The sequence below is a fragment of the Pleurodeles waltl genome, chromosome 5 (assembly GCF_031143425.1).
Source record: "Pleurodeles waltl isolate 20211129_DDA chromosome 5, aPleWal1.hap1.20221129, whole genome shotgun sequence".
In the NCBI taxonomy this organism is placed as follows: domain Eukaryota; kingdom Metazoa; phylum Chordata; class Amphibia; order Caudata; family Salamandridae; genus Pleurodeles; species Pleurodeles waltl.
The window spans coordinates 1,664,332,077-1,664,356,898 of record NC_090444.1 but is presented as its reverse complement, the minus strand read 5'-3'; the positions used below and the strand labels follow the sequence as shown (position 1 = coordinate 1,664,356,898).

General features: G+C 42.7%; 1 protein-coding gene across 1 annotated transcript in view; it reads left to right on the top strand.

The window, feature by feature from the left end:
• Positions 1 to 24,534, top strand: part of SDC1 (syndecan 1) — an 84,431-nt gene extending 59,897 nt beyond the window's left edge. Inside the window, exons 2-5 of the mRNA XM_069235991.1 lie at positions 12,590 to 12,674; positions 15,556 to 16,346; positions 19,116 to 19,251; positions 21,574 to 24,534. Of these exons, the coding sequence (XP_069092092.1) occupies positions 12,590 to 12,674; positions 15,556 to 16,346; positions 19,116 to 19,251; positions 21,574 to 21,740 (1,179 nt within the window). The 3' untranslated portion in view covers positions 21,741 to 24,534. The remainder of the gene's footprint in view (positions 1 to 12,589; positions 12,675 to 15,555; positions 16,347 to 19,115; positions 19,252 to 21,573) is intronic.
• The last annotated feature ends 288 nt before the right edge of the window (positions 24,535 to 24,822 follow it).

Genomic DNA, 24,822 nt, shown 5'->3' with positions numbered 1-24,822 from the left:
GGTATATTTAAAAATGGATCAAAAGCATGAAAGCAAAGATCTGAGGGAAGGTATGCCAAAACCAACAAGCATTTGTAATGCAATAGGTCTTGCATTTGTGAGAGTTGGAGCTATTGGCATTGTAAATGACAATGTATTTTACCTGTGTGTTTTGGTTTGGAGTGTAGTGGATTTATGCCAGGTGCCAAAGCAACCCTCTCGTGCATGTCGCTGCAGGAGAGAGCACACAACGAGGCCACCATCTTGGGAGTGTTTTTGCCTCATTGTTACAAACGGGCTGTGTTAGCTTAGAGATGCAACCCTTTCTAGTGTGTTTACTTAAAAACTGTTATACTATTAAACAAGCCACAAAGCGGCACCTTTGTGGCATTTAACCCGGAGAATGAGGGGTCAGAAGAGTTAGGAGCGAAGAAAAGGGGGCAGCCATATATTTCTGTGTTAAACTTTTAAAGAAATCGTTCCACATAGGCAATACCAGCATAACTTTTAAAAACATTGACTGTATGCAAAGAGAATAACACGAGGCACGGTTAACTGCAAATGAATTATAGCGATTTTTCTTATGAATGGTACCAGCCTTGCAGCGCTGCGAAATGGCAGAAACTGTATTACCAGACCCTATATTAAAAATAAAAAAAGTTATTCCCAGACTGCCCCCAAAATGCACCAGACAAAGAACCCTAGGGTAGAGGATGCAGCGTAGGGGCCAGAGCTGCTGACTTAAGAGCTGAAGGACACGGTTCGAGTCTCTGCACCTGCTCAACATCTTGTGATTCACAGCAAATCGATTAATCTCCCCTTGCTAACAAAAATGAATCTATTCTTGTGTAATGTAACCAGCGCTTATATAAAGCGCTGTAATAATACCTTTTGTATCAAGTTTTCACTTTATAAAATTGCACAAAAAAAAGTGCTCCAATACCTTTGTGTTTTGCGGTAACAAACCAGCCTCAAGGCGGGACAAACTTAAAACATTTACCAACGACATCAACGGATTTTTGAAAGGCAGGCCCAGGAACGAATTAAAGTGTTGGGTGTGGTAAAAGCCCACAGAATAGATTACAACAGGTTGAGAAGCAGCACTTCCGCACTGCTGTGCTCAACCTAAAAATGAATAAAAGGGAAAAGGTGTCTGGAGAAGTTGTTCAATTACAGAGACATTGTGTGCGCTCTTAAAAGGAAAAGGTAGATGCTTACATTTGTCACTTTCGCAGAGCACTCGCGTTTCCCAGGTCCATTTGTGAAAATCTTACCCAGCTATTTTTTTTATTTTTTTTATTCCCTTGATTCTGTTAGTTGAAGCTTTAGGTTTAACAGGGCAAGAAGTACCAAAGTGCAAAGAGGAATCCTGAAATGGGTGCTCCACTTACACATGGACCTTGGAAACGTTACCTCATCCACCAATGACTCTGGATAATTTCTCTGTTGATCAAGTTTTTTTTCTGCCTTTACCTCTTCACACGCGCCATTGTAATCTTGCCACAATACTGGGGACATCACCAAGTTTATAGTGGGTACCCACATACAGCCTCTGCTCTAGATCTTTTCCTGGAGAGGAGACTGAAGATGAGATGCACCTGGGCTAATACAATCAAAGCATTATAAAATATTAATGACCTGCCAGTATTGTCACCTTTGGAAGTGACAATGTAAGACAAGAGCTTTTATTGAAGACTGTGGAGCATCTCAACTCTGATCTCAAGGCATTAAGTTAATTCTTATGAGTTTTTGTAGAGCACACCTTCACCCGCGAGGCTGTTTTGCCGCTATAGTTTAACACCACAGATAGTACCAGGATGAATAGAATCATTTTGCAACCAGGCGTTCACTTCTTACTATTGTTTTATAGAGTGAATTTATACTTGTGAGTGCCCCCAAGTTAATGTCAGATATTTGCATGCAGTTGGGGCTATCCAGGTTTAGGTATTGGTATTCGATAAAATGCAAATAAATACGCATTTCCACGTTTCTCTTTTGTACTTTGGAAGAAAAAAAACTAGACTTAACAAGAGATTCTGTCCATTTAACGGCCCCCAGCCCCCGCTGTTCCTTGTAAGACTATCGCTAAACTGAATAAATAAATCTTATCAGATTGAAAAGCCTTTTCTCGTTTTGTTTAGTTTTTCTTCCCTGGATGCCTGAAGTCAGTTTGCCTTGAGGACATCACTTGAAGTTATGGCTCCATCCGGTCTCAAACTTGGCACTTCAGCGAGGAATTCCCCAAGGCAGATCACGTCAGTGCATGAAATTTGGTGATCATGTCTTGGGGGTGGGGGCACTCCTGTCTTTGATAAAAGCTGGTCACGTTCTTCCGGTGAATAGCAAGTTGTAAAATTCAGTTTTGATACCCACATCGCTGCCACTTAAGCCCCTGCGGTTGGCTGAGCGGCGCCCAGAATACAAAGCACTTGTGGCTAAAATGCGTGACTGAGTGAAAGTGTTAGGCAAACAAAGACCCACTGGGCCACTATGCTTCCAACTTCCCTTTGCGTTGCTCAGAACTAAATGCCTGCGTTACGTAGAGCTTTTTTTTTAATTTGTATTTTTTTTTATTTTTTATAAAGTTTGTTGTATTTCATCAAAGAGCAGTTGCAGAGCAATAGGAAAGCCTTGATCACCATAACTGTGAGCTTTCATTTTTTTTTATTTTTTTTTTTTTATACCCGATTCACCATTTTCGCGCTGCCACTTGGCAGCTGACCCCATCTCTGATCAAGTTACCAGATGAACAATGTAACCAGGTTAGCAGTCATCCAGTCCCTTGTATTGATTTAACAGCTTGATTATTTTTGGTAAGTGCAGTCTTGGTTCCCATCACTGAAGCCAAGTGGTCTGAGGTACCAGAATACAAGTTTATAAACTGAAGATACAGGAGGAGAGCAGTTTGTTAATTTGGAAACTATTTGCGCCAATCATCACTTCCAATGTGGCATTGCAAAAGAGAGATGGCTTTATCAGTCTCCAAACTCATTCGGACCTGTGGAGAGACACTTTGTGCCATGTGATATCAGTATTTTATTTTTTATTTTTTTGTGCGACTGAAAATGCTTAATCCTCGGATTGGAAGTACTGCTCCGCCATTCTTGTGATAAACCTTTAGAGTGCCAGCTGTCTGCCCGAGCTGTTGACCTTCTACCCAGTGCCAAAACGTAGTATGTGGAATACAGCTTTGGGGCAATGTCCTCATCTGAGTTTCAATATTCGTACAGTTAAAATGATTTAACTTCTTGAAAACCTGCTCCTTCATATTTTCTCCATCCTTGTTGATAGAATACCGGGTGTGCTTGGTGTAAGTCCCAGTTGGTCAGTTCATCTGTGCCGGATTCTCCAAACGGCTTTTGGCCAGGGGAGTGAGTGGAACTTGCTTTCCTTGTATGTGCTGTTATCTTAGGTGAATAGTTTGAAAATCTGGCATCGATTTGCTCATATTGGGCATATATTGGACACACCTTTTGTATACAAGCAAACCCGGCTCACATGACTCAGTGCTTCCTGAGTCGGCATGTTTTGTTCACTTGTCTTGGTAGCAGTTTTGAATAATGTGTGGCTAAATACTATTAATGCGTTATTTCTAACTGATATGTGATGTCTAACCCCGGATGAACATCTGTTTACCAGGGATTCTCACTTCACCTGCATTGGTGCTCTCTACTTTGAAGAGCTCCCCTCAAAGCAGCAGATACGGGCCTGGGCGGAGTGGGGGTCCTGGAGGGTCAGGGGGGGACTGCTGACCGGAGGGAGGTCCCCCACCCTCCGCAACCCCAGGTAGTTTTGGGAAGGTGGTACAGCCCAATGGACTTGGGCTACGTTGTGGGCTACAGTAAGGGGTATTTATAGCTGCCATTACATAGTTGCCTACCATTTTGGTAGGCGACCTATGGCTGGCGGCAGTAGGTAGAGATCCCTCCTCCCCCTTCATCCGTGGGGAAGAGTATGGGGGCAGGGTGCCCGGCAAGGGAGTGGTGGAAGGATGGGTTGTTTCCTTGGAAAATGGGTGTACGGGGTGAGCAATGGTTGTCAGTTGTTGCTTGGAGCAGGTGCAGATGGAGGCAGGGTGTCACATGGCATAAATACGGACGAATTGTGAACCTGACACTACACATTGACAACAAAAGGAGGGGCACTGCAGGCCACAAGGAAACATTGCATTAGGAGTTATGCGAGTTGCAAGTTCAGCTGTTGGGTTGCAGCACAAGGCTGGTAAGAATAAGAACCGTTTCAACGGGGAATAAACAGCTGGATCAGTTAATAGAGTACTAGATCGGAAAGGTCAAGATGGAAGGGCTGGGGAGGGTGGGATAGGGGAGGGAGTTATGCTAGGTGATTTAAATGTATAGTGAGACAGTTTTGTGAGGCAAAGGCCAAGGTTGAATTGTGAGTGCACCTGTTTTCCAATAAAGCGGCCATTTCCACACATAAGAAGTGTTGGTTGGGATGTTCTCCTCCTCCCCGATGGTGTATAGCTGGAGTTCAGTTTCCCCACATTTCATTTATTAATGTGATGCCCATTACCTGCAGGACACGGGCTGTCAGAGAAAGATGCAATAATTTCAAGTGGGCCATTTGATTTAACCCCACAGCCATTCATTTATTTTAAATTTCTGCTCCACCAAATCTGCAGAGTGGGAATCCCAGCCCTGCAGGTACATTTTTATCTCCATCCTCCACAAGCATTTACCCAAAATGTGACCAACCCTCTTGAACCCACGCCACTCCACTGACTTCACGAAGCACCGCCTAGGCTCCGGATTGTAGCCTCCCTAAACACTTGGGCCAGATGTGCAGCATGTGGGCTGCAGCAGTCTAGAGGCCTGGTGTTGGTAGGTGACTGGCCCAGGCGCGCAGCCAGTTACATCTGACTGACCATGTAAGAACTGGCGGGCTCGGCCACCTGCCTGTATTTTTCAAAGCTCTGACCCAAAACGTGCCTAGCCTGGTGGAGGCTCAGCTAGACACAGGACTGACTCCCGCATTCACGTGCCCTCCCAGGCGTGAAACCGCGATTTGTTCTGCCCTTCGATTTCATGTATGGCATATGAGACTCCCACTTTAGAAGAGCATCTCGCGGACTCTTCCTTAAACCTACATAGCGACCCCTCAGAGTGGAGCCGAGAAGCACCCGGATTTGCGCCTTCCTTTGACTCCTCCGCCCTAATGCCCTCCTTGCTCGAGCATGCGCAAAGGATGACCGTTCTGCGCACGCCCTTGGTCACAGGCATCGTGCGTAATGCTCATGAAATGGCAGCTAGTGCTGCTGGTCGTTTTCAGTGCCCTGCCCAGGTTAAGTGGACTGCCCGTTCGGTTTTCAGTGTGCCCTCGCAAGGGGAGTAGTCGGGCTGCACTTTCTAATGGCGGGCTGGGATTCCACAATAAGAATTAGTGGCTCATGGGAGCAGCGAAACATTAGGAACAAAATGTGCGGAGTTTTCAAAGCCTCGTTCGCACACGGTGTGATGTAAAATGTGATGATAACAAATGCTTAGAAATAATTGATGGCCTTAGCCGAATTAAGGCGCAGCAAACAAGAAGCCTGAATTCGCCAAGCACGGTCCTTGTTGCTGTTCTTGAAATGGTGCAGATTTTTAACATGCTGCAGCTGAGGCCACGAATTCCCCTTTTTAGGGTCTCGCAGAGTAACTGGCATAGCATCAGGACAGTGAGGTGACACCCTCCCCCCCCCCCCCCCCCCCCCAAAAAAAAAAAAAAAAAAAAATATGCGTTCCTTTGCCATTGAGAGAGATTCACACTATACAGGACATTTTTAGGAATCCTTCACTAAACGTTTTCAAAGGTAGGGGTCTCTACAATATCGGATTTATTTCTGGTCCAGTTCCAGCATTGGTTCTTTCTTCCGACTGTGTGCAAAAGCAAAACAGATCCAAAAATGATCTTACAGGGCAAGTATATCGTGGAAGTTGTGGTTGGAGGCTTAGACATGGTATAAACACGCAGGTTCATAGTGATCGTTTAAGGTGGCAGGGCAAATGAGCTCTGTACAACGACATTGATTTGCATCTTAGTAACTGGTAATTGGAGAGGAGCCCACCTTAAACCGATAAATTGTTGTACTCTGAAGAGTTTTTCTCATTATTTCAAATGTTTTGTGTTTAAGATCCTAACTTGCTCCCAGTTAACTTAATCTTGTTTCTCTGAGAAACACTCTTTAATCTTTAGAAGAAAGGGAAACCGTTTGCTTACCGCCGTGTCTTTGTATGCAGTGACTGACACTGACTTGTTTTGCTGAAAACTCAGCGGTCTTCCATGCCATTGACTAGGGCTTTCAGGTGTTAGCGAGTGAAGAAAATTCGGGCTGCATGATCTATGTGACAGTATTCATGTCATATGAAGGTAGCCCCAGATTGCTAAATATTCATTATTCAACTACTCTTACTTGGTGCTGCCCATCTGATTATCTTCTGATGCATTTTTTAAGACTTGACCATCACATTATATTCACAACTGTATGAGTAGAACCCAGTTTGCGGTCTCATGAAAACTATGGTAATCAATAGATGCTGCCCAAAATTCTCATCCATATAGATTATTTTATAATAATTGCTTACACACTGGTGTTTGTAGTATCCATAGTATACATTAGAACATTTCCTATATACATCACACAAGGGGTATTGCACAGTAAAATCTTAACCTGTACACACCTGGCTGTTCATACCCTTGGCTACACATGGTGGTTCCTGGCTTGCAGGTGTTAAGCTGCTTTGATTGCTGAAGGTAATAGTAGCCAAGCAAGCAGTGAGCTTAGCTGCAGATGGTGCACCTAGTGAAGTGGTTACAGTGCCAGCCCGTTCTTACCCTGAAGTGAGTCCCATGCAGGATCTGCTGTGACTCATCAGGAACTACATGTCGGGCCTCACCTGCATCCAGTGAATCAGTCACTAGGGTGTGTGCACAGGCTCAGCCCCTGCTGAAAGGCACAGCAGGAAATGCAGTGGTCCCACCTGTAAGCACTGCAGCCGTACTTCTCTGCAGCACTGTAAACTCGATGCAGGAGTTCAGCTTCATTGATAGCGCAGAGTTCATGATTCATAATTTATATATTGCACCATTTTTAGACCTCGTCATTAATCCACTCACACATCCTAGTAGGGTGAACACTGCAGTAGAATAGCTTTCCCTTTGAAAGAGAAGGAAACGTCATACCATCACCATTCAGCCAGTTAATCTAGAACAGTAGCATTCAGACTTGTTAGTGCGGAGTCCCCCCGAGGGTGAAAAAAATTAAATCAGCCCCCCCCCCCTTTCTGAATTTTCCATAACTATTCTATTAAGTTAGCAATGTTTAAATATGTCTGGAAGTATTTAAAAATTGCAGTTATGTTCGGATACCTTTTTACAAATAAAATGAACATTTTTGTGCTTAAAACAAAACACTATTATTTGCATAAACTTTCTTTTGTACAGAGCCTAAATTTCTCCCCCCCCCCCATTTTTGAAGACTCTTTATCTAGAAGGACCTGCCTGTACTCTAAAAATGTGTCCCAGTTAGATAGCCACGAGGTGTTATGATATCTGCTTCTTTTTAGTCCTCGCCTAAGACAGTGGATGCACTCTCTTGTGAGACCATTTATAATCTTACATTGGGCTCAAAGGCCGCCAACTGCTCACGATTTTTTGGCTACATTGCCAATCGTTTTCTTGCTTCTTATAGGTCCACTTCTGCAGGCTTCCTTCCTCTGTTTGTCCTTCAGTGTGGGTGCATTAAATAAATGTGTCCTCCACTGCTCATTTTCCCCGATGCTACTTTTTGTGTTTAACCACTCCTTTCCTGTGTACTTCTCCCCACTCAGTGTTCTTCCCTGGTTCTTCCACCTGCTGACCCTTTATTGTCCATCCGCTTACCCCACCCTGTCCTTCTACTTGCCCTAGCGCCTCCTGCTGACCCTCTGTGTGCTTGCCCACTGCCCCTCTCTCCTGCCCTCCGGTGACCATGTGCCTGCCCCCAACTCCCTCCAGTGTCCGTGTGCTTGCCCACCTGCTTCCTTGCCTTCCACCGCTCTGTGTTGCCTCCTGTCTCACTCCTTCCTTGTTACCTTTTCCCTCGGCTTTCCTTCCTTTCATGTGGCCTCATTCTTTGTCACCTTCATTCCTCCCTCCGGGCTGCCTTGGTGGAGTAATTAAAAGGGGGGGGGAGAAGGTATGATGCAGCAAGCTTGGCAAACTTCATAGCATTTGTTTTTTCCTTCTTGTTTTTTCCTTTTTTTTTTTTTTGTTTAGCCATGCTGTACAACATAGCTACAAAACAAAGCTTACATAGACAAGACCTATTGGCATTTGCCAATGCTAGTTATTTTTGCTTACAATAGATGTCTTGATGACCTTCAAGTTTGATCTGGACTGTGAAAGGAAAGTTTGCTCAAACAGGTCATTGAATGGGTTTTTCTTTTGTGTGTTTTTTTTTTTTTCCATGTGTTGCTGTTTTTCACGAAATTATGTAAATCGTGGGTAAATAAATTTACCAGCGGTGCTTACATGTTAAATTCTAATTGGATCACAATAAAAACATGGATTTGCACCATTGTTTACAGCTCACAAGACTGCTTTAAGCTGTCTTATTATAAAAGAACGTTTGTGGTTATGCCAGGAACATACAATGGGCTAAGAGTCCACCCACTGCTTCCACTGGTTGGCGTATTCTCACTTTTTTCTTATTTGATGGCTTTCTTTCTTCATCTTGCATTTGGCCCATTTCTAGAGCATATCCTCTTTACCATTCTTTTGATTTGCTGACTTTTTTATCCTTGCATTGCTCTAATTTAGGGAACTACTTTTTTCTTTTAATTTAAAACCTGCATGGCCGTGCATGTGTTTTTCAGGATCTCTGGGATACTCCTCCCTCACCCACCTGCCCCCTATTTTTATCTCCCTTGTGTTACTTTTTATGACTGCCACTCAACACACTTGTGTTGCTTCCTTCTCCACCCACTTGTACTTCCCCCTGCTCTTTATTTGATTTAACAGTCTTATGTCTGTTCTTAACCTGTTGACTTCTGTTGCCCCACTACATCATTACTTGAAACTGGGGAATCCACTGATTAATTTTTAGAAGCCAGGGAGACACGGCCTAAGCAATTTTAATGATTTGAACCTCAAAACATTACATAAAAACTTAAACAAGTATACACCTAACAAATGCTCAAATATTGAAATGTTTTGTGTAATTCATCATCAAATGTAGGAAAAAATTCACATTTTCAATTGTTGTATTTTTTTTTTATTTGTATATATTTTAGTCAATTTTAATTTACTAATTTTTTATATATTTAATTTTGTAAAACAGTCATAGACCCCCTCAGTAGACCTCGCACACACCAGGAGTCCTTGGACCTCAGGCTAAGAACCAGTCATACACCCCCACATACTGTGTAGCAACCCTTCCCCGCCCCTCCCATTTACAGCTCCACACCACCCTGTCCACTGCTTACTCCTCCTTGGGTTTATTTGAATAAATCCCCCAACCCTGTTGTTGCCACCCCTGCTGTCCTTTGCTTCCCTTCCTCTCGCTCCAAATTCGAGATCCTAGCAGTTACAACTTACTGCTGGACACTCCACTTAAAAAAAAAAAAAAAAAAAAGTGCTTTTGCCCTTGTCAAAATCATTTTGGATATTTACACAGCCAAGTGGTGTCCACTATCTTAGAACGGCAATGCGAAAAAAGACCTGATGCACATGCCTATCAGTAGGGGCGTGCATACATGGTGAGGCATGCACATGCATACTTCATTGTGCCAATGCTCGCCTTCTGAATGACTCTGTGCTAGTATCATCTATTATTATGATAAAGCGTACACGTCTGGCTTCATCATAATAAAAACATTTTTTAAAAAAAATCTGTCTTTCTTCTATACAGCATCACCAGAAAGAATTGCCAAAGCCAACAAGTTTCAAAGTGGGACCAATTGGCTTTGTTGTGGATATGGACAATGCTTTGTAACAATAGTATGCTTCATGTGAGTGCGCAACCTGTTTAGGTCTGCCACGGCCAACATGTTTTAACAAAATATGGAGAGGGCTTTAGCCAGCCTTCTTCAGCCATTGTATAGAGATGTCAATCACATTTTGACTGAGGTCAAGATTCTGTCACGATTGTATTTTGGAGTCGATTTTTGCAAAAGATGTGGTGTGTGTGGTGTGTTATTATTATTATTTCCCCCCTCCCATGGAACTAGGGGACTTAACGGTGCAGTTTGTGTTTGGAATGAAGTGTATCTTCTTTAGTGTAGTTAAGGGCGTGCATTCAGAGTCTGATACCTGAAGGACACTGCATTTCTGTAAAGACACATACAAATGCGATACTGGGATTAAATACCATAGTTCTGTGTATGTTGGTTGCTTTGCTGGCTGTCTTGCAACAAATGCAACACGCGCAGTGATTCTTGGACCAAGCTTTGAGTTTCCCAACTTACTGGTGTTCATTTTAGTCTAAATCATGCACTGTAATAGTGGTACAAAGCTACTCAAACGATCACAATTTTTTCATAGTGCATATACTAAAAAGTTTATTTGGCTTGTGCAGTACTATTCTTAAGTAGATCTCACCTACTTGCAGCCATGGCTGTGTCAAAGGTCTTCTCATCGATGGAGCATAAGGAAGTATAGACGGTGGACTTTAAATCAGCCCTCTCCAGTTATAGTACCATTGTGTGTTCTTTGATTTATGTGCTTTGCAGACACAAACATATTAATTGCTGCTTTGTGACTGTATTGCTTGCTATTTTGATCCCTACGCTTGTTATAATGTAAGGCACAGTGCTGTCTACTTATACCCTTTAGCATTCGTTGTTGTACTTTGTCATTATAGTATATTGTTGAATTCACTTTTTTTTTTTTTTTTTTTTGGTTTACCAAATAAAGGGTTGTGTGTGCGTTTACCCTTAAAAATGCCACAAAGTACTCTCCGTTGATTTCAAAATACATATAGCAGTACATGACTGTGCTTCTCAAGGACAATGCAACATACTTGCTTACATACCTGCTGTACCTTCCTATCCTAACTACCTTGTATTCTTACTATAACCACCGTGCCTACCATAACCACCCTCCTCACCATAACTAGTAAACCATCCCTAGCAAACCTAATGTATCCCACATAAGCTACCTAACATATCTTCCATATTTGCCAAACATAAGTATTGTGTATACTTAAATATAGTTACCATACCTAAAACACCATATTCCCTATACCTACCGACCACATGTGTCTACCATGCCTACAATAACTTACTTATACCTAAATCTCGTCATCCCTGCAGTCTGTTTATTCTCATGCCCTGAGGTGGCAGTTAGTGAAACAAAGAGATATCCCTAGGGGACCTCCAGAAATGGCTTAAAGTACTGCAGTGTGCTACAGAAAACAGTTTTGCTTAATACAAGGGACATCTAGAAAACGCCTACAGTATTGCCGCCTGCATCGATAAAGTGCTCATTTAAGCCTAAGGAAGTTGTGAATACAATTGCTTCTTTAAAAATAGCTAGACCTGTTGGCTTTGGCAGTGCTTGTTTTATTTCAGACAATTGTCTGTTTTATGTATTCCTTTATCCAATGTCTTACTTGCCCTCCTTTGAGGCCTGATTATTAACCTTGCCTCTCCAGTTGTAAATTTGTAGATTGTGCAAATCTCAAATTGTAAAAGCCCAACTGATGTACAAGATCTTGTTTAATCTGGCAGCTTCCCCATGAATGTACAGCGTTCTATCACTGGTTGGGCTATAGAAATACCAATAGACACATGCACATTTTCATTGGAAGTGCCCAGCAGATACACGTTAACTAGTACCATGAATCCTTAAACAATTAACCAATTTCCCCTTTCCTTTCAAGCAGTAGCTTCCTTGCCCTGGAAAGCTACCAATGTGGCTTGACCGCATGTGTCCTAACATGTATACCGCTCGCTATCACTGTATTATCCATCTTACGTTTTGTATCTTAGAGGACTGCGCTCCTTGTACTTGGATTTACAATAAATGTTGCGTTTTTTTTTTTTTTTTTTTTTTTCCTCCTTTCTGCTTTTTCATGTCAATCTCACTACTGTGCAACTGTGGTACAGAAAAACATTTTTGTATCCTCTTATGGCAATGCACAGATGGCAGGTGGACATCTGTGGCTCCACTGCCAGCAGTCAAGGGTGCAGTGAGGATCGACTATCAGTTTCTCCATCCGTGGGATCCGACTAGGGCTCTCTGAGGTCAGTCCTCCAAAAGAGACATTGTGATCTGTAATCGGACATGGTTTTCCTACTCAAGTAAATTGTTTTTGGTTTACTGTAGTTCTGAACAACTGAACTGTGCTTAAGTTAAAGTTTGTTAAACATCCAAATAATTATATGCGTGATTTTATGAGGCTTTTACAATAATTCAGCATTTTCCACTAAGCTAGCTACTTTTTTCCAAAACGTTTATCTTCAGCAACTGGAAAAAGTAATGTGCGAAGTAGATTTAGAATTGAGGCTTTTGCATAGTTAACATCTGAACCCTTTTACTACTGTTCGGAGTACATGACGACTTGTGTTGTATTCCATGTACTTCCTCAAGTTGTGTTCATAATGTCTTCGATCACTTTTGTGTTTTCCAGAATGACACTATGAATCTGCCCCCTGATGATCAAGATGGATCTGGTGGTGATGATGAAGACATGTTCTCCGGCTCCGGTTATGCACGTGAGTATCTTTATTTTTTCATTATGCCCTACATGTTGCTATCTGCCTTGGCTATATGAGGCCAGCTTACTCTGGCACACAAAACCTTTCCATCAATTTCAACAAACTCTCCACCTTAATTTTCTTCTGACGCTTGGCACGATGTTGTACCAAAACTATTTTCCCTAACTCCATTATTTAAAGTGTCATGAAAACATAGAGCTTTCAACACCCATCACATCATTCAATACATTCCTGTTTTTTTTTTTTTTTTTTTTTAACCAATGACAACTTTCTAAAAACATATGGCCAACGTTATTTTTAAAAGTCCAGAAGTAGATTTAGCTAGAAATTTCTTAACCCCAACCGCAGTACTGATTCTAAAATCCTTTCCAAATCGCCTGGTACTCTAAAAGTTATTTTGCAGTTTTTTCTAAACCAACTCTTAACTAATTGCAACCTTGCAAAATATCCTAAAGTTGTTTTAGAACAGGGGTGTGGCCTAGGAACATGCCGACAGGGCGTCATTTCCCAAGCTCCCAGTCAACCTAGCCTTTAATTCCTCCCCAGTCCTGTAGCGCCCTTAGAGTTCACTCATACGCATCTACCCACACTTTACCTGCCAGTGTTTCCGTGGCAGCTGTGAGCCGCATTTCAGTTTCCTGACTGGGAGTCCCAGAGCTACAGCCGGCCCATACTGGGCGTGGGAGGTGGCGCAGTATGGCATCTATATGGCAACAGTTTTGCTCAAGAAGCTGAAGAGAGACCAGTTTCACAGGGAGCTCTGTCTGGATACTAAAATCGGTCAGTTAGCTAATGGAGTAAGTAACTACAGCAATGGCAGGTTGCTAAAGCAGAAGAGGCGCACAGGGACACTCTCAGGGACCTATGTCCTGGGAGACCTTTGTATCATCTGAGGAGCATGTACGACATTCTCACTGGGCCAGGGCCATTTCCTACATCTTGCTGGGTTGGCGGATATAGCCAGGGAAATATAACCCACGTTCCCCGAAGCCCCTAGAATTATGTCCACTCTTGGGACACTCTTGTGTGGAGCAGGTCGCCACTTGATTACGCTACTATGTAAAGTAATGAGACTGGATGGAGGGGATGGGACGTGTCCCACGGTCATGGGCTGCATGGGAACTTGACCTAGATAAACAGCTGGGGGCGGTGGACTGGTCTTGTATTAACACTCACCACACACAGTTTCTTGTAACGCCCGCTTTAAATTAATCCACTATAATTTCCTGCAGAGGCATATGTAACCCTGGAGGCACTTCACAGAATGTCCACTTTCCGCTCTGACAAGTGTCCTGGGGGCGGTAACGCAGGTTTCCTACAGCTGGCCTGGCGCTGCTGGGAGGTGCACACTGACTTAAAGAGAACTGTGAGCATAAATCTAGCACTAACGCTGCAGTGTTGTCTGTTAGGGGACATGCATCGTCCAAAAAGGAGAAAGATGGCATACAGATTCCTGCAATTGGCACTGGTTCTAGCCAGATGCCGAGTAGCCATCACATGGATGGGACAAAGGGCTCCTGACCCTAATCGGTGGCATAGGGATCTTAGAGAATGGGCCTTAGCTGGTGAACTTCATATAAAGCACACTATGCAGGACGATAAGGTGGTGGAGGACCTCGAGGTTTGGAGGGATCTATGCAATAAACTCCTGAAGTCTGAGTCCTCGGAGGGGACCTTGGACGAGGACAGCTCAATGGAAGATGAGGGGGAAGGAAACACCTAGAGGGGGAGTTTGATTGTGGGCGTTGGGTCAAATGTTCGATGTAAACTTTTGGAAGGGATTTGTATTCCGAAAAAGTTATCCTACAATGTATGAAGGACGGTGTCTTGATGTACCAGCTCGTATATTGCTTGAAAAGTCCTGTCTTGGATACTCTATACACTGCTTTGTTTGTTTAATTGGAAAATTAAGGTTTTAAAAAATGTTTTAGAACTATTCAGATAACATATCTTTGCAACTCCTGCAAAGTTTTGCTTCCTTCAAATAAAGTAGATACTGAGACTTAAGTAACCATTCGAACTTTTTAACTGCCATCTATCAAATCTGTTTTTTAAAAGATTGTGTGTTTATATTTTCCTAAAACCTTTCTTAATAGTTTGATTTGGCACCTCCAACATCTTCGTAAACACATTATTATTGTATGGATAGTAATTTTCTTCAGAATTGTACTGTAGAATTGTATAGCTCCTACTACCTGTATGTGGGGTGCTAAAGTGCTTACCCGCAAGGGTAAAAAGCTACTCCGTATTGGGAGGGTGTTTTTGTCTTTAGCGTTTACGTGAAGTGTTGTCCTGTTGTGTGTGTTTGTGTTTTTACCACAGCGGAGTTTATTGTATTGTAGGACGCAGTGCCTAACAGTGTTTTTTGCTGAGGGTTTATGAGATCGTGCACAAATTATATACAACAAAGATTAACTAGCTTAGCCATACGGGCAGCGAGCGGGATGTACACCAAAAAGTGGGTCTAATCAGAAAAGACTCATTAGTCCATACAGCAGCATGGGCTGGGCAGAGATGCTGCTGAAAAAGTAAGATACCAAAATAACAAGTATGAAAATTGGTGATATAAGCAGCAGCCGTACACCATTTATTTTGTTTATTCGAAGGCTAGGACTCTGTGTGCTGCGGGACAGATCTACACCCTTCCTTTCTCATGAGGTGGAGGAGCAAATATTAAAATGCCCATACTTCGCCTACCTCTGCTAGGCTGAAGGAAGCCAAAACCTTGAGCAGGGGTTTCATACCCCAAACCCTTCCTTGTCTGGCTTTGGTGTAATATTGTTTTATGCGACATTGTCCTCCTGTATCATCAAGGTAGTATTAGTCGAAAGTAGTCAAACTCGCAGCATGTGATGGTGTTCTCGTTTTTCTTTTTTAGCCATCCCTGATGTCAGTAATGCAGAAGAAGCTACAGTCCCCTCTTCAACATCTGTTTTGCCAACAGTGGTGACAGAAAATCAACCTCCGATTGTCCCGGAACGAGAGATGACAAAAGAACCCGAAACCATTCCTACAACCATAGCTGTGGAAACTGAAAGGCCTATAGTGGACCCTAATGAAGAAATGCACAAGACACACCTGTCTGCTGAGAAAAACATAACAGAAGAACACACTGCGGTCTTCCTCGAGCCAACCAGCATGCCAGCAGCCCATCATGATGCAGATAATTCTACCATGTCTCATGCCATTTTCCCAGAAGTGCCAAATATTCCTCACGGAGCAACCGCTACAGCAGCTTCAACGCAAGCAGCCAGCTCCACCGAGGCCGTTGAGCCTCATAAGCATCATCATCACCCTCATCACCATGGTCACCATCATGAAAAAACCACTGCTGCTCCTGTAACTGAAGCTGCTGTTCCGCACATGCATGATGACCACCATCCAGAAACCACCAGCAGCGTTGCTCCAGATGTGCAACACGGTCATGTCCACCATGCTCATCATCCTGAATCTGGCAATGCTACAGAAAGCGATGATGCTGCCCCCCTCCCAACCCAGGGCTCTCATCCTTTGGAAGAAGACACAGCTCTTGAGCAAACTACAATCCATGTTCCGCCTAGTACTACTGACAGCAAACCTAACATCCCTGTGGTGGCATTTGATGATAATTCTGAGCAGGATCGCAAAGACGCTGCAGATATCGAAGGCTCGGGAGTGGACAACGATGCGGTAAGACGGGCGCACTCCCATCATGGGTTTAAGAATTAAAAGAATTGTTTGCCTTCGTGAGATCGAACTGTGTGATCGTTGTGGCTTAGGTGGATATCTATACTTATGTAGTAATAAGGACTGAATGCAGCGCCATTATCAGATTGCTTCTATAAAACTTGTATTGCGTTTTGCTGCTTTAAAATGTTAAATATTGAGAATTGGTTGGGACTGTCCTGTGAACATTGCAGCGTCAGACACCGGGATGGCATTTTTAACCTGCACACCTGGAGAAAGATGTGTGTTCTTCCAGGTTCCTGCCGTTGTATACTATCCAGAACTTAATTTTATGTTTGAGACTACAAGATGTTTAGTTTTTGAACAATACTGTTTAAGGTACTCGTTAATTAAGCTTTCTCACTTCCGCAAGTGGCTGTAAATTGCCTGTGCTACAGGTAGGATTGGAAAACACATTTCAAAGTAACTGCAGAGTGGGCATCCCAACTCTTCTTCCCAAAAGGCAGCGGAGCAGGGAGACCTCAACACCAGTCTCTGAATCTCGAACTACTCCAGCCCATTAAATATCTTGTCCTCCCTTTTGGTCGGGTACAAGACCAGACAGAACTTGTTTTCTGCAGTGCAATCCTTTTTTGAAGTGCGATTATTTTTGTTAACTTGCAATAATTCATATAGGGCCAGATGTACGAAAGTTGGGAATTGCGACTTGCAATTTGCGAGTCGGAGCGACTCGCAAATTGCAAGTCGCAATTCCCAATGCAGTACGGTGTCTCAGACACCGACTGCAACTCGCTATGGGGTCGCAATGACCCACCTCATGAATATTCATGAGGTGGGTCGGAAATTGCGGCCCCATAGCGAGTATGGGCACTCGCTAACATGGAGGCCTGCTGACGTCAGCAGACCTCCATGTTCGCGACCTGCTTTTAAATAAAGCAGTTTTTTTTTTTTTGAAGTGTAGCCCGTTTTCCTGACAGGAAAACGAGCTGCACTGCAAAAAAAAACGAAACCTTTTGTTTCGGTATTTTTTCAGGGCAGGGAGTGGTCCCAAAAAATACTTTGGGGTCCAGTCACAAACTGGAAGGGGTCCCATGGGGACCCCTTCCAATTTGCGAGTGGGTTACCATCCACTTGAAGTGGATGGTAACTGCGATGCCATTTGCGACCGCGTTTGCGACTCACAAACTGGTTGCTACATCTGGCCCATAGTCTTCCTCATTGCGAATGGCTTCAAGCAGTGCATCCAGTCTGGAGTGGCAGTTCTTGGCAGGTCATCCCTGGAAGATCTGTGGAGTTTGGAGAGTGTCTACCTAATTTATCTAAGTCGTGCCTCTATTGTGCTTTCATTGGTGGTCTTAGGCTCTCACCTGTCAGAGAATGGACTGGGTATCGATGGAAGAGCTTGACTTCATTGTGGAGAGAACATGTTAAAAAGCAATTCGTTTTGGAATGGGGCTTGTGCAGTGATGCTTTTTATCTTTTCAGGTGGCCCTAGAATTTTATATCTGTTTTCTGACAAACACCTTGTACTTTGTCGGCTCAGAAATTGCTCCTATACACCTCTCCAAAGGTTTGACATTTTAGCTGCAGAGCATAAATTCCTCAGGGTTTCTGATCACATGATTATCTCAGACGCAGGATTATTGGTAAGCAACATTGTAGCAAAAGCTGTTTATTGCCAACAATTTCCACTGCTTTTGCCAAATCCTGCTAAATCTGTAGCTTCACCTCCCTAAAATGTTTCTGTGGTTCTTCACAGGAACATATTAGGAGGTGAAGGTCCAGATGTGTTCATGTAGCAGACCTTCGTAGAGCAGCCCTTTGTTTTATTTATATTTTGGTCACCACTGCTATCTGGGTGCATTCGTTGATAACCAGGCAGACCTCTACTTTCGGCCAGAAAGTCTTGTGTAGTCTTTTTTTTTTGGTTGAAAATTCATCAGACACGTGCTGGCTTTTCCCCCCTCCAAGGATTATCTTGGATGTTATATTCTGATTCCCAGCGTGTTGGGAAGGAGGAATTACAGGATTAAAAAAGCAAGAACATCAAACTTTAACTCTGCTCGGCTCGCAAGAATATTTAACTTTGACGGCGCCCCTGCCTCCTTGAAATGCCCCCCTTGCTACTGTTATGCGCGTGCCATGCTCGAGGGTTGCAGTAACAAATAAAACCTGTATGAACACGCCTGACGCAGCTCGTGATGCATGGTTAGGGTTGTGAGGCCTTTTTTTAAATTTGTGTGTGTGTGTGTGTATGTGCGTGTGTGTGTGTGTGTGTGTAATATATATGTGTGTGTATGTATATATGTATGTGTATATATAATATATGTGTATGTATATATGTATGTGTATATATAATATATGTATATATATATATATATATGTATGTGTATATATAATATATGTATGTGTGTGTATATATATATATATATATATATATGTATATATATATGTGTGTGTATATATATATATATAATGTGTTCTCTTGTCCCGACAGCCGCACGGTCCACTCCTAACCAGTTGCAAAGGGTTGGAATGAGTATTGAGATGTAGAATCTCTTAGAGGTAATCGCTCCAGCTTTGTGTGTAGCACTGCTAGATCCTTCAGAAGTGTCTGCCTGGAGGTTTGCTGTTTAAATATCAGGTTGGCCCTTAAAATGTTTATTGCTAACCCTAGTGGAGAGAGAATCTGAATTAGTTTGTTCGAGGTTGCTGTGCTGTATGGACCGATCTTGCAGCACATTATAATGTATACTTGTTTTATGCCTCCAGGCGGATTTTTTCATTGAACCTTCCATTGAGCCGGCCATGCCAGAAGAATCCGCTCCAAAGATCGGAACTGCAGTGGAAAATGATGGAGTCTCTGAAACCTCTAAGGGACTAATGGAGCAAAAGGGGGTTTTGGCAGGTATTGTATTTTTTTTTTTATTTTATTTTTTTTTTTTTAGTACAAAAAAATATACTTTTTACATTTTTATTTTTAATAGTGATTTATGCCCCTTGATGAATTGAGGTGGGCACGGAAATAGATGGAGGGAATTAACCTTGAGGGGCAGTCTTTCCCGAAATGATAGTTCTTCTCCAGTGAATAACGAGTAATTCTGTCTGGGTGGCGTTCCTCTTCAGTAGGGAGGCTGTATGAGAGGTAATGGGAAGCAGAAGGAATAAGTTAGGAGTAGGAATGAGTTTGGGTGACAGCAAGAGGAGTGCTGGGATCACAGTTAGGAAATCATGGTACATGATTTGAAGAACACTACTATTAGCCAAATAAACTCCCTGTAAGGCAGGGAACTCTCCCCATCCCCTTTCTTAGTGCTTGTAGGCAGCCTCTCCTAATGGGTGCATTTAAGTGTGAACCTACAGCTGAAGAGTGAGTGAGCCAGGGATGCTGCCCATTTTTCCAGGGGTTCTGGCTTCTAGGACATCAAACATCTGGATTCAAAGTAGTTATTTCCACAGGGTTTTAGAGGCTTTGCCTATTCATCGCCTAGTCCAATGTGGCCTAGACTAGGCTTTCAGTGCTATGTATATGCATGTATTCAACTTCCTCCTACATGGCATATGTTGCCCACGCCCAACATAAACCATTCTTCATCCCCCTGCCCCACCACCCCCAGGTATCAGTTTGCAACAAGAACCCCAGGCCCATCATAAGCAGAAGTCCCCTCTCACTGTGGCCAATCATCTGCTTGCACTGTCCTCTTCACTAAGCACTCTCCATTCCCCCCCTTCTGGTTTTTGTGGTACAACCTGGCGACATCTAATGGAATCCAAATGTACACCAAGTGAAAAGCCAGGGAGTTGCATTGCAACAGTGGTATTGAACTTCCAGGGGCATAAGAGTAGAGGGGAATGGGGTGGACAAGAAGGGAAAGGAAGGAAGGAGGGAATGGTGGGAAACCCTGGGTTTGCAGGACCCACGGTTTATTCATCCGCCCTCAGCACCGATAAAAGGCACATGGAGACCGACTTGGAGGGGCATTTGCTGTTGAGCCATTGGAGGCTGCAGGAGGTGAAAATCGGGAACATGTCAGTTGGGCCAGAGGGCAGCGCACCTGTAGCACTGATTGAGGAAGGGATGAACACTAGGAGCAAGGGCTGTGAGCTATTGGCACTAATGACTGAAGAGAGGGGAGTGGTTTGGCTAACAGTGGAATGTTTTGTTGGAAGGCCCAGGGGTGCCAGTGGGAAGCGGGCACGCTCGTTTGAGTGCGTGTTGGCCGAAAGTGGTCCTGAAAGATAGGGCTGCATGACTTCATGCCTTTTGGGTGTGGAGGGAGGGCCAAGAGGAGCTCAGTGTGCTAAGAGGGAGGGAGTTGCAGAATATGGAGAAGCTGCCAAATAAGGGTGGGATTCTTAAGTACCACTCACTAGTCCCACTCACTGCCAGGCTCTTCTCTGGACAGTATTTGTCCTGGTCCAGGCTTTAGAATGTTAGCTGGTGGCAGGTAGAAACAGGATTCTGGGAGACTGACACCGGGTGGGTTTCTCAGATGGGTGTTGTCATCAGATATCACCTCTACTGATTTAGCTCAGTGACTGGTCAGGCTCCATAAAAGGAGGGTCGCACTTTTACAGCATTTTTATTACATTTACTTTCAGATTTGCAATATTTACAGATTGCTATACTGGGTGTAATTTGTGTCCTAACAACCTGAAGTGGTTAAAAGTTAGGACTGCATGACCTCATCCTGAAATGTTGTTACTGGTTTCCGTCAAACAGGTGAATTTCCTAACTCTCCCATCTATGTTTGGTGGCTTGGTCATGGAGGGTTCTACCTCAAGCTAAGTTACAACTGTCTGCGGTCTTTATCCAGACGAGGTATAGTTGATATTGCGATGGAGGGAAAAAATCCATTTAGGTTTTCCCGCAAATTAATAGATCTCCTTATTCCATCCATGTGGCTTGAAGCAAGTATCTGTAGTCTCCATTTCTGAGTAATTAATGCTGTCTCCATGCCAACTGCTTTCTCGCTTCTGCTTCTGTGTGGTCCTAGAACCCTCCTTTTCAGTCTCTTCTAAGTAAATTATCATTTGAGTCGAACAGGTGACCATCTTGTCTGCAGCAAAAGACCTATTGAGCTATGGAATGAAGCCCAGTTTAAATGGTGGTTGGTTTATTTTGAATTTGTATAAAAACAGTTATTTATATCGTTTTTGAAAAAAATCTTTGCACCAAACTAATACATTACCCAGTAACACTTTATACCCATTCCTTTGTGCTTTGCAGCGGTCATCGCCGGAGGTGTGGCAGGACTGGTTTTGGCCATTTGTCTTGTTGGGTTTATGTTGTACAGGATGAAGAAGAAAGACGAAGGAAGCTATTGCCTAGAAGAAACCAAGCAAACAAATGGTGGATACGAAAAGCCAATCAAGCAGGAAGAGTTCTATGCATAAACCCGTACAGCCGCCTTTGAAAACAAGACTGCTCATTCCGTGCCCAGAATCTGAGTTTTTTGCCTTGAGCTTCAAACCTATTTGGATGGCACCGTCTGCCCTTTGCCACTGGATATTTTGACCATGAAGATTTGGATTGCTGGGCATAGTCCTCTTGACCAACGCCTACAAACTATTGAGACCGAGGTCTCCTGCTTTGGTTCTTCTGCTTACATCTGCTGGAAGGGGGCGAAAGAATCCTGTATATTTTGACTCGTAAAAAATGGCACGGATTGAGGACTGATACTTTGCGTTGTTACTTGTTCGAGTTTCGCCTTGTTTATTTGGCGTTGGCACATAAGAGTACTGAAGACTTGTAGTCCCTACCTGCGGTGCCTTCTGGTTAGTTGGAGTGATTACCGCACTCTAATGCCTAGTGTTTGCTATTTGTGCTCACAAATCTGTACTTCACTGATCAAACCAGTTCAATCATATCAGACCAGTTCAATAATATCACAAAAGTTCAAGGCACAATATACTATTTAGTGGTCTAGAGCCGGGGATTTAACTCGACAGTAAATTAAGCACCACATGCTTTGTATGCGTTTTATTCTTGGTTACATTCTGCTATGAAATAAGATAAATGCTGTTGACAGATCACAAAAAGCTCAGAAGATGAGCTGCTGCCAAACATTCAGCAAAGTTTTCCTTGGCTTGGTGCAGGTTCTGTTGTTTTTATACGGGATTGCCGAAAGATACTTGTTTTTCTATCGGCCCTCTTGTTTATTGTCCGTGTGCCACTGTTAATGATGTAGCACAGAATATGTGCTTGCCATTCCATGCTGAATTCCATGCTCTACATCTGTGCTGTGAGTGACGTTTGTTGTGATAAGGCCTGTGGCATCTTTGATGGCTCAATAGTACGAATCAATAACTCAAGGCTTGGAGGCATTGCACATCAGTTGTATATATGTTGCCATTAGTAATTGTTTGGGCTTTTGCCCTATGTATATGTTGTACTTTGGTCGTCTCTACGTTTTTTGCTTTGTGTTGCCTAGAAAATGTAAGTGATTATGCTGATGCCAAAATCAATCCTTATCACCAGTAAGGTACCTGAAAGAAGCATTTCGTTTCGAGAGGGGATGGACGAGAGATGCTGCAACTTTTGTATTCTCGTTTGAAATACTGCCTTGTAAAATAATTTTTGAGGTGCCTGACCTGCATGAGGACAAAGATTTACACGTATATTTCAAAAGTGCCCATTAAAATTTGCAAATCACAGGTCTTAAAGGCTTCTTGCAAAAGATAGGACTCTTACTCCAAATTCTGCAATATTGTTCGTAAGATGCATCGGTTTTTCGAGTTAGGCTGTCGGAGTTGACGCTATACATTAAACATTTCATAGAGTTGAGACCGCTTCTGTCTCCTCGAATCTATACATCTTCGTGAAAATGTAAAATCCTGAGTCTTCATCAAAAGTGAGCTATTCTTAGCACTGGTTATAAACAGTCTTGCACTGATATAATTTATCATGAGTTCTAATATGTTTGTACTGTTGTTCAGAGTGACGCCATGTTCCATTCCAGATCCTCCCAGTAGGAAAAGTACATAGTTGCTTCAAAACACCTTCAAGATTTGATTGGCAAGAAACCAATGCTGGGCATAAAAACGATGGTTAAAGCATGTATAAGTCTGTCTATCTATATAGGATGTCTCTAAGGAATAGATTAGCCATGGATACTTTAAAACTATGTAGCAACATTTCTGTGCATAAGAAATCCTTTGCTAATTATGTTTCTTTTTTTGGAGTTCTGGATGATATTCTCATGTTCATCTTTCTCTTCTCCACCCCTCAGATTTGCAGTTCTCACTACCTTTTCTAGCAAGTACACAATTAAGGAGCGGGAAGTGCAGATACTTTTGATGTCTTTTTAAATATATGTGGTGATAAACTAAGAGGACATGTATTTTTGAGGTAGTACATAAATATTTTTTCTAGGTTTCTGGTGGGTATGGTGGTGTTGTCACACAAATAGTGTTTCCTTCCCAGAGTGGGGGCCAAGAACTCGCTTCTGGATGGGCCGGAGTTCCATTGCCTTCAAGTAAATGCTGGGGCCCGTCCATCCACGGGCATTTATTTCTTGTAGTTGAGTTGACTCCAACATGCATTGATAATCAACCAGGGCAAAAACTGTAACCCAAAGATTATTTTTTATTTATTTTTTTTAAGAATGTGTCCGTCTGTAATTTGGCACTAATCACATTCTCTTGTAGATCTCGTAATTGAAATCTACTTTAATTATATTTTCATGAGATTTGAGATTTTTTTTTTGCCACATTGTTTTTGTGTACAAGATAGTGTATGTGGACTAAAATGCTGTGGATGCCTGCTGTTACTTTGAAAAGGATGTGGGGACGTGTAATATGGATCTTTATTTTTATACTTTTTTATTTTAGGTTTGTAAGTATATGTGTAATAAGCAGACACAGGATGCACGGCAGTATAGTTTTACGTTTTAGTGTAATCTTTAATGTTTTCATAGTGTGTTGTGTAATTTTGAAATTGATGCACCTATCCTTCCTAACGGTGTCTTGTACCTGACTGCCAACATTTTAACTATGCGACTGTTTTGTCACGCTGAACTCTGTTTCCGTATCTGGATAACTGGTGGTCGTACTGGAACGATTTCTTTTGGAATACCTGCCTCGTCGTTCAATTAAAAGTTGTAAAGTACCATACGGACTTCAATTTGCCAACTTGTCTAATGGTCTGATTCGTAGTGAAGCGAAAAAGCAATAAAAACTGCCCTTTTGATGATTGTGTGGCTTAATTTTTTTAGAGGCAATATTTCAGCAGAATTAATAAATGGCTGCTGTGGCACAGAATACAACGGAAGACTGTTTGCACAACCTGCATTTGGGACATAAATCTAGTCCGAGAATCCTAAACTTGTGTATCGAAACCTGACCTATGATAAAATAGGGTTGTAATAGAATTGCCATAAACCATTGTCTGATCATGGCATCCAGCTATACATTTCCTATTTTGTTCGGATCCGGCAACTTCTCTCTTCGACCACTCAAAGGACAAAAACATTTGAAA